The sequence below is a fragment of the Glossina fuscipes genome, unplaced genomic scaffold (genome assembly GCF_014805625.2).
Source record: "Glossina fuscipes isolate IAEA_lab_2018 unplaced genomic scaffold, Yale_Gfus_2 3, whole genome shotgun sequence".
NCBI lineage: Eukaryota > Metazoa > Arthropoda > Insecta > Diptera > Glossinidae > Glossina > Glossina fuscipes.
In genome coordinates this window covers 9,697,800-9,713,831 of record NW_023998417.1, presented here as the reverse complement: position 1 = coordinate 9,713,831, position 16,032 = coordinate 9,697,800, and the positions used below count along the sequence as shown (strand labels likewise).

The 16,032-nt window shown below is 32.9% G+C and overlaps 1 protein-coding gene across 1 annotated transcript in view; it reads right to left on the bottom strand.

Moving 5' to 3' along the window:
* Nucleotides 1–3,100: 3,100 nt before the first annotated feature.
* Nucleotides 3,101–16,032, bottom strand: part of LOC119634529 — a 113,692-nt gene continuing 100,760 nt past the window's right edge. Inside the window, exons 4-5 of the mRNA XM_038028754.1 lie at nt 3,307–3,462; nt 3,101–3,171 (exon numbers count right to left, since the gene is read on the bottom strand). Of these exons, the coding sequence (XP_037884682.1) occupies nt 3,101–3,171; nt 3,307–3,462 (227 nt within the window). The remainder of the gene's footprint in view (nt 3,172–3,306; nt 3,463–16,032) is intronic.

Sequence of the window (16,032 nt, the reverse complement as noted above, 5' to 3'; positions counted from 1 at the left end):
CGCACATATCTCTTACAAACGTATACATAAACGAAATGAGATTCACAAGCGCATGAAATGTATTTAAAACTAACTGAATGACAGTCACTAGCAAAGAACAACTCAACCATACCTAGTGTGTGAGCAATGAAGGCAATATGAAGCAAATATACGTTAAAGTTTTGTTGTATTTATTATTAGGAGGTAAAAGGAAAGTAAGATGGCGTGTAATGGAGTCTGTCTTTAAGAAACCAAGAAGCGGCAGCCAGGAGGCGCATACATCCCGAGCTTGCTACTTTGGCCCCACACATACACATATACACACACTCACACGTAATAAGGTAAACACAATGAAGAAAATATGAAGCCAAGCTAAGTTACATTCAATTTTGGTACGTTTTCATCACTAACTTTTTTCGTGACGCAGCCAGCACAGCACAGCACAGATAGGATGAATAAATGTAATAAATTTGAGTGGTATGGTGTTGTTTTTTTTTGTGTATTTTTTTGCCGTTAAGATGCTTACCGGGATTAAAGAGTCACTTAAGTTAAATGCATCGAAAATGAAGGCAAAAGAAGCGTGCAAAGAACTTACTTCAGAGACATTGCTTAAGTTTTCCCTTTCTTTCGACAAGTAGTAGCTTAATTCCAAATTCTTGGTCCTCTTGGCGTCCTCTTCTTCTTCTTCTTTTTTTTTTTCCTTTTTCATTCTTCTGAATAACTTCTTTGCTTCTGTGTCTATTTAATTTTGTACTTTTGTGCATTTTTAAATGTTTGTTGATTTAACGGTATGTAAATCGTTCGTGCTTTTTACATGCGACTATCCTCGTTGTATTTTAAAGAAATTAAATGTTGGTGATCAGAATTAAAAGATAAAAGATTTTGAGGTTTTTAAGGAAATTAAGAATTAATTGCAAAAAAAAAAAAAAAAAAACAACAAAAATGAAAAGTAGGTAAGACGGAATCACTTTTCCTATATAACTTAAAATGAATCTCCAAATACCCTTGAAACGAATACAAGCCGCAGCTGCATGAATGCGAAGTTTTAGAAGTAGAAGTTTAAGGTATCTATGGGCATTATGTTTCTTTCTTTTGGAATTCGATATAAAAGAAAAGGCTGAGCTAGGAGAAAGCAATCCGGGAAAGGTAGACTAATTACGAAAAGGCTGATTATTTCAATCGATTGTTAGCCTGAAACATAAACTAATGCTTTATTATACTATACTTAGGCAACACTTGGGTTATAACAATTTGGCTTCACCATCTTCAGTGAGACCTGCTGCGTAAACTTGTTATGGAAACTATGTTTATATAAGAAATAAGACGAAATATTTTTTGTAAAATATCGCTATAAACTTTAATTGGCTTCCATAACTGTGGTTAACATCTGACAAGTGTTTTTAAACAGTCGGTTTGCGAGTTTACAAAATGGAACCTCTTCTATCAATCTTAAAAATATCGATCTAGTATGTGACTGGAAAGGAAATAGTTGCTCGGAACCGTATCAAGTAAACAAGTTGCTTGTGGAATGACGTTAGTTTAAGTTGTGTTAAAACAAATTGACGAACAATATATAACACGTGGCGATGCAAGAGGTCGTGAATACATTGTTTTAAAACAGGACTTATTTAGGTTTAAACTCGCGCATACTCGACTTTTGATGTTCTTTTGTTGTAGTGTTGATGTATTTTTTAAATTTTCGGGAACTCTCTATCTCGATGGATGAGTTATTTGCGAATCGTAAGCTTGAATCCATGTCCCACAACCATTAATAACTATACCGTTCAGATCATTGTTACTCTGACAAACGAGATCTCCGATCATCGGATGCGAGTTTTTTCAATTGTTTTGAAATAAGGCGAGAAGACAAAGAAGACAATTGCCTCAGTCGACGATTGCTAAGTACATGATCCTTGGTTTAGTACATGACTTCCTCAGTGGTTGAGGTTGGTAGTCTTTCGAAAATGATTCGTAATTCACCCTATATAAACACTTACTTCCGATATTACGTCATTGCTCAATTTGATTGCGTAAGCAATTTTCTTTTTCCTTAAATAGAACTTAATATGCATTCTTCTTCTCGATAAAGTTGTCAACAACATTTTGGATAAACTAGAAAAGACACTGTAGAATATGAGCTTGAGAAACCGCATGATAGGAAACTTTTGTCAGATGTTAACGACAGTTGTCTGGAACTAATAAAAAAAAAAAGGTTTATTATATTAATATTCAAAGCGCGAGCATTCCCTTGATTTACTGAACACACTAATCTGTAGCTAAAAGTCTAGTCTCCATGAGGAGAGAGAAATCTAAAATCCAGAGTTTAATAAATTTGAAGATCAGTTGAATCTTTGGAAATTCGATAATGGTCGTGAGGTATCTTTTAACATTTTTGAAAGTCTCCATGAATAATTCTCGGTCAGGAGTATCCTAATGTTTTATTTTTTTCTTTCAACTTTCGCCTGTCATTCATTTCTTCTTCTTCGTGGCCTTTTTTGCTGTTCCTGCGACTGCACTTAATTAAGCTCTATGGGTCTCCAAGGGTATTAAACAATTATACTAAAAGACGTACATAGAAATAAGTACAAACATACACACACACACATACACAAGCATACATGATGAGTAATCCACAACAAAGCATTATAACTTTTCGTATTACACTCTCAACATAGCATTAATTTAATTTGTCACACTCTTTATGAGGTAAAACAAAAAGTAACAAAGTTAGATAGGAGACCTTTTTCTTTTTCGCATCCTTATGCACATCATATAATACAGTTATTTATTTTGTATATATATATATATGTACATTCAAACATGTCTCAACTTTGCACTTCAACCACAGCAACTGGACGATTATTTTTTGTTCTCGAATTAGTTTTACTTCACGAAGTTACCTGCTGGTGTGGACTACTAAACTAACATTGCTGAACATATCTTGTTTTATTATTATAGAAAATCTTTAATCATTTTAGCCCACTTCCAAACCTGCCCATATTTTATGTATATAAATCCCTCAGGTCCATTTCACTTCACTTTACATATATATATATATATGTGTGTATATATTTTGTGTAGCGATACTTGTTTATATCTTGATAATACAGTGCTGAGCTTTTTAAATGTCTCTTGTGGTTGATTCTAAACTAAATTGGCATCTGCTACTAGTTTTTTGTTTGCCATTTGTATCTTTGTGGGGCACGGTAGCATATATTTATAAAAATTTATTTAACACTAAGAAATTGTTTTGTTGTGAACTACAGACAGTTGTATTGTTGCAACTGCTAAACGAGTGTTAATATACTTGATTACTGGTGTACTTACCTTCGGACGACACATTCGAGAAGTAAAGTTGTTCGTTGTAGATGAAGGAGCTATCAAAACATGGTCCATCATTTATCAAGTCTACGCATAAATATAATGGTGGTGTAGTTTTTGACCGGATACTTGTGTATAATAAGAACTTTAAGAGTAAATTTTCTGAAATTAAACAAAGAAATAGAAATCTGAAATATATATATATATATATATATATATATTTTTTTTTTTTGATATGTAAAAGAGGAATGGATCAAACCTATAAATGTCAACCCCTATACCATGCTTGAAATGTCAAAGCTATAATACAACGAATGCTAGTTTTTTAGAAAATTTTCTGTTTTTCTTTTACTTTGCTTTACATTGTTTATTCTGACCAACTGGTATCTCAAACTAATATTGAAAGACCTTGCCTACAATGTAAAGAAAAAATTTCCTTCACTTATTTAAGGGTATTGCTTAGAGATCCTCACAAAAAAAAAAAAACGACGCCTGATATCCGAATAGTTTAGGTATACGGATTAACTACTCCACTAACGTAAACACAAACACGTTTTCTTCGATATTAATTATGTATACGGAGTTTAGGGGAGCTTCTTTTTTTGTTCTTCAGCCACGCCTTCATCTAACTAAGGACTATATTTTTTATCTATTGCTCTGTGCAGATTCGCATAAGCAGTTGAATAGCTAAGAATCGCGACTATCGCGGTCTGTGTTCATACATTCGAATCATAATGCGGTCGGATTCGCTATGCTATGCTCGCAGTTGTAGTGAGTGCAGTGAGAAGAAATAGCACTTACTCGTTCCTATACCTACCCAACCATATCTATACCTATCATTTTCTCCTTCCTCATTCCCTTCTGACCGTCATCGTGTCACATGAATAGGAGACATTCCCTGAGTAATTGGTCAGATAATTAAAAAAAAAAAAAAAAAAAAAAAAATTATGCTTGTTAATGGCTGCTATGGGCGCCTCGTTGATGGCGTCAAAGTCTGAAGCAAGTAAAACAAGTCACTTTGCAGCTGGACATCCGCATGCTTCGGTGGCTATGAAAGCTAATCAACAAGGATCATCCTATGCAGCACTAATGGTGTGATGGACTTTGTTCCTATTAATGCGCCGAACGGTATTGACTCAAATGTTTCATAACATTTTCGAGTTGTTTCCGCTTCTTTCTGACTTTAGTAGGTGCCGCATTTTCCCCCCTCCCTCCGTCTGACGTATTACTTCAAGCTCGCTTTAGCTACTAACGGACGTTTATAATATGTACTAATCGTACACCTACGGTGTGAACTCAAAATGAATGTGTTCCTTACAATGAACCGTATTATACCACAAATACGCAAATAAATACTCATTTAATTATTGAAGAGGAATATCTACTTAACCAAAAGAAGCGAAAATAAATTACATTATATTTTAAATGGAGAATGTAATGTTTTCGCAGTAGTGATTACAAAAACATCGCCATCGTTTATAGCTGAACGTATAACATATGCAGTAAAATCGAAATATGAACAAAAAAAAAAAAAAAACAAAAAAACAGTCAGCCGGATAAGAACGAGTGGATTTTTGTCTTATCAGTGTAAGTATTAACGGTAATAGTAGGCTCAACAACAGCAATAAACGTTAATGTGGGTGAATAAGTGCTATATATATATATATATATATGGCGTATATATATATAGGCGTATGTATTGCAATCATACAACAACGATACATACACATATAATGAGTTGCAATTACATTAACATTATTGCACATAATTTGCATGGGCATAACAATTTCAATGATTTTCGGGGTTGATCGTATCAAAAGGAGTGCAAGCGTATGTGCAATGTAATGCATACGCATTACACATGTGTGCACTTATAATGCTTGCGTGCAGCATGTAATGTAACATTGGCCCTGAGACTGTTTATATAAACAAGTATAGCTTTTGTCTGAATAGGTTTGTGTGCATGTGCATATATATGTATGTATGTATGTATGTATTTATGTATGTATTTATGTATGTTTGTGTGTATGCACAAGCGCGTTGAAAGCGCTAAAGTTTCATGGTAAACTTCACACATTTTTTCGATTTGTTAACATATGAGTATTGTTAGTGCTTTTCCGATGATGTTAAAAGTCTTCATATAATTTTCCGGTATTTTTTCTATGCATATGTGAGTGTTTTATGAAATGCAACAACGCAATTGCATTGCATATGTAGCTACGTAGTTGCTTACGAATTAACTGCTCTCGTGTACTTATGTTATTCACATGAAAAGTTTCTGAAATTGTATGCAAAAGTGCAAGCACCGATAGGACTATGAATGTGCAAGCAAATGTTTGCGGTCGTATTGGCGTAAAAACACTCACAGGCAATTAATTTTACATTAATTTATTTAAATAGGCTTTTAAATGGAAGATTATAAATTTTATAAGCTGCAAAAAGCAATTAATTCATAAAATATTCGCAACCTTGAATTAAATAAACTAAACTTTAAGTTTTTGCTCATCAATAGTACACACACTCGCACACACATCCATACAAATATATACATTAACACAAGCATTCCCCCCCAAATACTTTTCAATATATAAATAACCATTAAATCTCATAAATATTACTTTAATACCATAAAATCGAAAACAAATTATCGTTATTTGTTGTTTTTTTTTTTGGTTGTTGTTGTGTATATTTGCCGAAGGATTTTCACCAACACATTGGCAAACTATTGCTCTTTATACATTAATGCTATTTTATTTACTTAAATCCTTCTTCGTTCTTCCTCGCTGTATACTTTCCGCACGGGGAACACGGGATGTGCGTGTGTATGTTTATGCGGATCAATTGCAGTTCGACAGTCATAACTTTATACTGAGTTGTTTTACAGTAACAGCACAGGTCTTTAACTGTATACTCATGCTAAACTTGTAGCATTTTATTCGTTTCGCTTTTCCGTTCAGGCCAAAATGTTTCGTTTACTAAGTCTTCTTAATGGCCAATAATAGAAAAATGTTGTCACTTTAGCATGCTCTTGTGCTCGCTCTATTCGTTTTTCGTTCACTTACTGCATATATATATATATATATATATACATTTTGTGTACATAGCAATTGTTCAAGATAATCCTGAGAAAATGCTCAAATATAGTATTTACTGCCATCTTCTCTTATGCACAATGGAAAAGGGTTTCTTTCTATATTTACAAATAAGGTTAACATCGACGCATTTGTTAAAGACTTTAAGTGAAGACTTGTTGTTGGTGTTGTTGTTGTTGTTCACTCTTCTCTATTCCTCACCAAACAAAAAAAACAAAAAAAAAAAATGGGAAAAATTATAGTCTTTTTTTTTTTTGTTTATCTCCATAAGTTGATTTTTATGTATTTATTTTAAAATTTATTTTTGTCGGTTTGCAAAATTCCATGAAATCTTATTTTATTACACATTTCGAGGATAAAAGACGGCAAAAATCAACGTACAACGCAATGTTTGTAGAGATTTATTGACTTATTCGTTATCATTGCATTCTCACCTAAATAACGAGAGGATGTTGCACGCATTTACATATCTTAACAATACATGCAAAGAATAATGACACCAGTCCATGATCATCTGGCTTTATCTGATTACCAACATTCATCCAACAAAAATTTTTATTAACCGATTAGATCAGATACTTTTCAATATGAATCAAGTTTTGCTTTTGCCCCAAAATTCTTTGCAAATTTTCGATTTTCATACGTTACAAAGTAAAGCAGTCTATGCTGAAAGATTGGCAACAATTTACGAAAGGTAAAGTGACTCGAGTCAAGAGAGTTGAATATTAATATTCGAAAGGACAAGACTAGAGGAACAATTGGAACCCACACGCTCTAAACATAAATCCCTTTTTTTGTAAACAAATATTTTGGGAAGAGTCAATAGGACCCATGTGGACTTTTCCCGTTCTGAGGAAAAGTTTAAAAAAAAAACAAAAAAGACAAAGACATGCATTTCTGATAATTTTCACTAAATCTAAACTATTTTCAATGCTTTTGATTGCCAAAAGCATTACAAATGATTTACCTGCGTACAAATATTCTGAGAATGGCAAAAATTTTATATATTTTTTAAATGATAAATAATTTTTTGTTGTTGGCGAAAATTTCCTGGCATTTATTGCGGTGATACACAAAAATTCTTTTAGAACACATACCACTACTACAGCAGCACAAAGCAAATATACTAAAATTTTCATAGGTTTCCTTTCCTCAGAGATTGTATCAAAGCTACTAGTGACGACAACGACGACTGACTGGTACATAAGTTAAAGTCAAGTCAAGATCTTTGAAAATTTATATATAAACGCTTTTCGCCCAAAAAAAAGAGATTTATTGTTGCAATGGTTAACCACGAAAGGAAAAAATAAACTAAAAAAAAACTACAGGAAGAAAAGGTTTATAATTCATGCCTCTTTCTCTCTCTCTCGCTCTCTATCTCTCTCTCTCTCTCTCTATCACTCTTTGCAGCTAAGGCAGATAGACACGAACAAGATAACAATGGAAACGTTGTTCTTTATATTTACATATATTTAACGTATTTACGTTGAGTAGGTAAAATAAATTGAAATTGAAAATGTTGTTGAAATATAGTTAAAAGCACACGTAGCCAGTAATGGGGTAGTGTTTTATGCGCTCTACGCTCTACGAATAGGTTAAATAAGGAAAATTTATAACTCGATTTAACATATTTTCACTTGATTTAGTTTTGTTTCACGTAAAGAAAATAGAAAAAAAAAAAAACACGAAAGAAGCAAGTGACAAATGTTTAAACGAATTTAATTATATTTAAAAATGTACGAAATTCAAGAATAAATGTCGGAGGAAACATGCAATTTTCACTTTCTCACTCTGTCAACACTAAGAGTCGTTTAAATGGTAGGAAAGTTTTGAAACCGTAGACCTAGGAACCTAGTTTCGACTGATTCATCTGTTCGCTCCTTTGTTCATCGCCCTACAAGGTCTTGTAAAGCTTGCACTTAGGAAACGGAATTTATTTAAGGTTAAGTAAAGATTTCATCTTTATACCGTTACAGTGTACTCTTTATTTTGCGCTAAAGTTTAGTGGAAAAGGAAGCCAGATGCTTACATTCAAATAAGTCAATAGAATAAAGGATGTAACTTGGAACCTGCTGCATCTAAGTTTTGCTACTAATATTTCCAATGATTCCAACGATCGAAACGTTCAATTGTCAATCAAAGGATGCCAATCATTTGTTGGAAAATGATTCTTAAATTAAGTGATCAAAAATTTTCTACCGTTCTCATAGAACTTCATTTCAAAACTTATATCAAAACTTTGCACGAAAATAATGAAAATCGTTAGAGTTAAGCTGCGAGCCGTTTTGCAAAATCATGCTTAAAGATTTCAAATGTGCAGCAGATACGAAAAAATGGAAAATTTATTTGTTTAAATTTATCGATCGTTAGTTTTGGATCGTAAGACCATAAAAATTACCTCTCACTTTCGATTATTAATTCTGATTGTCTTTCCTACAAGATTTTATGGTAAAGTTGCATCTGTTCCAGACCAAACCTTCGACAGAGAGAGCCGCATGTTTTTACACTTTATGTGTTGCGATCTAATGGAGTAAATAGCTATAATTCTAAAGTCGGATTCATAATGAACATCAAAATCTTCATGATAGCTTTTGTATCCTTCTTAGTCTCATATCCATTCAACGGTCGTTTCGATGAAGGTGAACTAACTAAGCATTTCGTTTGGAAATGCTTTCAAATGAATGCAAATACTTTCTGAAGATATCTGTTAGTGTATTGAATGATCTCAATATAAGCTGACGAGATATTAGATTGCAATTTCCCAGTTTTTGCACAATTGGGCAAGACACCGTATATTCGAAGAAACAATTAATATCTGCTACTACACGTCACAATCCGAAATAATTCACTTTTTCAAAAAAACTTACAGTGACGTTCGCTTTTAATTCTTAGCAAACTGAAAATCGGCAAATGATCTCTAATTTCGAGTATATTTTATATAATATTATGACAAATTTTCTATGATCGGTGGTAAGGAAACTGTTCCTTGTCGTAGAAGACACAATCTGTGTTTTTAAAGGAAATCATTATAGCTTGGTACTAACTGTCGCTGCTCTTACCTTTGCTATGTCAAGGGCTAGATGCTTTCACTTTACCTCCAAACTGAGGGAACGTGCCGTGCGATGGTCTCCGCGGAAGGAAATAAATATTACATAATATCGGGCATCACAGTACAGAAACAATACTGCTTCTTATCGTCTCACCATAAGTACAATGCTTTGAAATCACCTACCATGCCTACACGTATAGAGAGACATTCTCTGCGTGGCTGCTCACGGAAGGAGGAAAGAAAAGGTAACGAATGATTTTTTCTGAAAATTCATATGCTAAACTGGATTCAATTTATTGCAACGTTTTTATTGCTCATATAAACTTTTTATTAAGTAAAAAGTATAATTTTAATATTTTTGTTTTAAAGAGTTTAAGCATTTCTCTAAACTTCGTAATCCTTTTAACCAGAAAATAAATGAAATTTATCATAAATTTTAAATGCTATTTATATATTCCATTGATTCTTCACTCATTATGATCCCGCATAGCAAACGAATTATCTATGGACACATATTGAAATGTAAAAATGCACTTTAATGATAAATCATTACAAGCCAGAATGCGAAACGAAACAAAAAAAAAAAACAACGCAAAACCACAAAAACCAAACAAGTAGGAAAAATGTTTATCAACGTATTAAACATAAAATAATAAAAAAAAAATAAATAAAAAAAATTTTTTTCTTTTTTTTAAATGCATTTTGTAAACAGTAAAAACAATATTCGCAATAACCGAAATAAGCATATGTCTTATTTAATTAAGTTTATTTGTGTAAATGCGAAAAAAAAACCAAAAAAAAATTGTTGTTTTTATTAATGCGAAAGTTCTCGCTTTACCTAAAAAAGCAAAACAAAAAGTACATTAAATCCTCTTACGATGACATAATTAAATCCAGGCACTAATTAAATTCTCAATTCTTTGTATATGCATACATACCCATGCATATACAGATACGTGTACAGTTGAATATGAAAATCCCCAAAAGCATTTGTGATACCTCTCAGAGCGAGTGCATGATGGGCAGGGGGGAACTTTTCACATTTAATTTTTCAAAACTACCTTAATTGCAGGCAAAAAAGTTTTTGGCACAACATTTAATTGCACGAAAGTCCATTTATGATAAACCCAGAGAGAGAGAGAGTCCAGAGACAGGATAGCTAAAAATCCACACACAATAAGTGTGAGAACAAGAACTCGAACAACAAGAACAACAATGACCGCACACCATTGGGAACGGGACATATTCGAATACACTGACAATATATCGTCTATGGGGACATGAAGAGGAAGCATAAAGCAAACGTGCATAGCACAGGAGCGAGTGCTGGAGTAAAAAGGACGACTTTAAAGTAAAAAAAAAAAAAAAAAAAAAACCTTCATTAACTAAGAAAATAAAGGAGATTTTTTCCGTAAATGACCTCCACACAACACATGTGCATCTAGCCGGTATCCTTTGCTGGGATTTTCCACATTTTCATATTTTCTCCGCTAGACTTTAGATAGATGTGTTGATGCTGTTACTTCGTATGTAACACATTAACTAAGAGACAGTGAAGGAAACACAAAATGAAGAAACACTAAGTCATTGCATGTTCGTGTTTATGTCCCTCTGTACGGACGGTCTTTTCCAGTTTTTGTTTTGTTCGTAAACTGCAAAGAGACCGTTAGTATGAACAGCGATTTACTCGAATATCATTTTATGATGAAATCCTGGGCATATTAAAGAAATTTTGAGAGCACGGCCTTGAATCTGGAGAGCATAACCATTTAATGATCAAAATTATCACTTTGTTAATACGGCGAACAATACAATAAATGCCTTTTAAGCTTTACGTACGATTTTAAATTTATTGCGAACACAAATCTGATTTGTGTTAGCCTATATAATGGATATGAAAAGCGTTCACCGACCAAATATAATTTCGGTGTATTTTTTCTAAAACTCATATGAGGCGTTAAGAGAATATTTAAAACCATACCCTTACCATATATAACCAATGCAAAGATGAAGTAGATGATAATCCTATATAATGCGCTTTTATTTGAAATAATAATGTAAATGCCAATGTTGTTGTTCTTGTTCTTGTTGTTGTTGTTGCTGTTGTTGTAGGAAGGCAAACAACATTAAAACAATTTTTGAGGTCATTTAGAAAAAAAAAAAAAAAAAAAAGAAGCAACAACAAAGCATAAAACAAAGTAGAGAACCAGAGCAAATAGAAAGGTTTCGTCCACCATTATGGAGCCAGAATATTAGTCAGTTTTCATCCTTTGGCATGCGTGTGTGTAAATATTCACATTATATAATGGAAAAGGAACAAAAAAAAAACATGCGATTTTTTTTTTTCAGCTGCTCATTGTCAACCGCAAAATTGTTGCGTGAGGTGTTAAATGGTTTCGCTTTAAAATACCGTTTTATGGGACGACGGTGTCCATATTTGTTTGCATGCGTTTTTAGTTGCCATAACTGAACGTATATACACGATCATGTGTTTTGGTATTCATGCGAAAATTAATTCCAATGTCCGGTTTTCATGCTTATCCACATACACACACATATGAATGAAAATTTCATTATTATTTTGCAACCGAGAGAGAGAGAGAGAGAACGGGCAACATACACATACCTTTACGCAGCAAAGAAGTCCTTTCAATTTATTTGTTCAGTTGTATATAATCATATCCACTTTCATTTAGATATTTTTACATATGTGCGTGCGTATGAGTGTAAACATAATTCACATTACATTTCTCATCTTAGATTAATTGCAAAAATTTTCCACAAAATTAATTTCAAGGATTATTGCCTGTGTGGCGAAGATTTTATAATATGTTCATTTAACCCTTACAGGACTTGGCGGGGTTATAGTCACATCTTTAATATATTTGCACAAAATTCTACTACTGCCACTCGGGCACTAACGCATAATATAATTTTTAAAGAGAAAATTTTAATTACAAGTCTTTCGTAAAATGAATAAAATAATCTTCTCAAAGTCATTCAATACTTTCTAGAAATATGCGATTTGTACGCGCTGCTCACCCTCTTTTATATATGACCGCTTCCTTATATGCCCTTCTTTGTTTATGGATTCTAAACAGAGGTCCTTGAGAACTCGACTTGATTTTCCCTTACTATAATTTTGTACAATTCGTTCAATTTCTACTACGTAACTCCAGCCAGTTCACTACTAGGACATCCTCAAGATGAAAACCCTTCAATCAATTACTTCAATGGATTATAAAAGCCTTTGAGCTTTAAGGAAATAAAAAAAGCTGTTAACTTATTGTATCCTACACCACTTGTGTGCAGTTCCTACGAATATATACAACATCCAGGTGGACTTGAGAAAGACGCATCTTTGATTGTGTGATTTCTAAATCGATCTAATCTTGTCTGTTCGGTTAACCCTTCGTCCATCTTGAGTTCGACTTCCAGGCCGCAATTTTTAAAGTATTTTGACGATATTTTATAGATTGATGGGTTTTAGCCCAAAGATGATCCAGAAACCTTAATAAATATATTAACAATTGTTTTTTTTACTAGAATTCATTTCTATAACTTTTTTTTTACTCATCACCGAAGCGATAGGGGTTTGTTTTTTCGGAACGTTTGCGGCATCAAGAAGGAAACTTCAGCGACTCCACAAAGTATATAAATTCTTGATCAGTATCGAATTCTGAATCGATGATAAGTACGTTCGTCTATCCGTCTGCCTGTCCCGCCTGTGTAATGTCTGTTTCAAACATTTCCCTGCCAACACTTTCTTCGCAAAAATGAAGCTATTGACTTCAAAATTTTTGCAAAAACTTTAGAAAAAACAATTAATGCAGATAGGTATTGAGAATGGACCAAGTCGGTTAAAGAACACGCCTACAGTAAGGTGAAGAAACCTACCAATTTTTTTTGCTCACAACTCATAAACTAATGTATATGCTATCGTGCCTCTGTAAAAATGGAAGTCGGAGATGCCTACTCAATTTTTTTGTGTGTCATAATATCAGCTTTTTTTTCAAAGCCTTTATAACACACAAAAGCAAACTGCAAAAACCCCACAAAGTATATGAATCCTACGCCCGTTTCAAACTCAGAATGCATCGTTGGAAAATTTGCTCATCTTTCCGTGTGCGCAACTGTGTAGTACCTGCGGTAAACATGCAAACGCGCCTATGCTACAAAAACAGGAGCATCTTTGCCATATAAATTTCCGCTTTGTTTTGCAAATAGCAAAAATCAGCCACGCCCATCCAATATTATAGAACATGAAAATTTACTTGTTTTCTTTTTTTGTTTTAGGATCACGCAGATGGGTATACAAGAGTCGGTCACAATCAAATATGAATTTCTTACTCGCTTCTTTTTTTTTTTTGTCAATTTCAATAAACCTGCTAATGTTTCTGAACTTATTTTAGAATAGAGTTTTGTGTCATTTGCAGGGTTCTAATGCATTGAATTCAATTTAATTCAGTGGAAATCTCGTTGACTTTTAATTATATCTAGCACTTACTTCAAAATCTACGGCATTCTACGTTTATGAACATAGTTGCCTTTAAAGGACTACAATAAAGTGTGAATGCTTTATGGTAACGGAAAGGCGTAAATGAAAGATTTTCAGTAATTTTATTAAGCCTACATAAAATTAAAAGTTACAACTGGACGTGACAGTTAACATTTGTCTGTTTGCGTGCAACTGTCAAATGTACAATTGCTTATAGAATGACATTTGCTAGGTTAGCTTGCCTACGGAAGGTATCTATATCAGTATCTGTATCTGCGTCCGCATCTCTAAACAGGAATGTAAATGTTTTACTTATATATATATATATATATATATATATATATTGATATATTCAGCAGAGAGTACTTATTGTTGTAGTTGTGTTTGTTGCTTATATAGAGATAAAACTTTCATTATTGTTTTCTTGTTTGTTGATACATTTTGTTAGTATGTAGTAGTGTCTAGAGATTATTGTTAAATTTTACACTTGAATGGTTTTGTAAATGAAAACTACTTTAGATCTTTGAAAATTGCTACTGGTATAAGTTATATTCATTCTTTCCTTAGGTAAGCATGATTTTACGAACAACATAAAGTATATATGTATACATGTATATATATATATATCAAAAGGTATGGGTAGCTTTAGAGCATGTATTCCATATTGTAAACTGTCATTACCAGTAGAGATTAGTTAAGGTATTGCATGATAAAATTTTAAAATAATTAAATTGACATTAAATGAAAAATTTTTGGAAAATTTTAAATACAAAAAAAAAAGAAGAAAGGAAAATAGATAAAGCACTTAAAATTTTTCATTTTTATTATAGTTTATATTCGACATATATGCACACGCAACATATATATATTTATATATATAAATATATATATATATGTACAAATCGTAGAAAACTTTCTTTTTGGGTTTCCTCTTACAAGTGTAACTTCTTTTACAAGCCATTGTTTAAGAAAATAGATATGTTTGTAACGAGTGTTTGCTTCTACTTTTACTTCCGGTCATTATTTTTCAGGTCATATATATATATGTATATAAAGAGAGTTATTCTTGGAAGAGAGGTCATAAACAAAAGTTTTTTTTTTTTTTTAGGCACAATTTCTAACGAGATGATAACTTTTCAAAAGGTAATAAAATGGCGCCAACGTATAGAAGTGAAATATTAAAAATAAAAAGCAAATATAAGCGAAATAAAACTTTTGTTTGTTAAATTTTCTTTTATGAGAAAAGTTAACTTTTAATGGTAAAAAAAAATAATCCCATATAAGAGATGAAAATAAATTTCATATTTCTACGGAAAGCAGATAAAAATTTACAGGAGAGATGCCATGTTCTAAATCGAACAATAATGTGATATATATATATAACAAATATACCATATCAACATGCACTCTTGTCGAAAACGGACGCGTAAACTGGAACTTTTGGCAAAAGGTGTAGTTGGACTTATCAGTTAACGCTTAGCATGCCAACGAAAATGAGAGGCAACAATTTGAAAGTTGGCGGCAATAAGCGGAGCCACTGTAACAGCCACTAAAACTTATCCACGAACACACAGGCAAGTGGACGAACATGGTCAAATGATAAGGACTGGAGATGCAAGCGGAGAAGAAGTCCAACATTCCTTTCTTCCACGGAATGGTGAAAATAACACATTTAACCTACGTCCAACGGTTTTAAATGACTCGCTGCTGTTGGCGTCTACGATTACACGACAATAGACGAATAGCTCAAAGGAGAAAACCGTATGCACATATACAATGTCTTCCATTTCTTTGATGGTAAAATGTTCAACTTGTCTGAAAATTTAGCGCAATTATGTTTAAATGAGGCGACCAATGCTTTCTGAAGTAACGCTCGCCTCTGCAGATCGATGCATGCAGGCATGAAAAGAGGCCCAAAAAGTTAACAATGCATGCAAGCATAGTGTATTGTTACTGCAGTCATCGCTTCATTCAACAACTGATCTACATCGAATGATATCGCCTAACCCCTATAACGATCAACTTTCGAATTTTAATTACAACACTTAAACGATGTCTAAACGATCTTTTACTCGACATTAATTTTTTTTTTT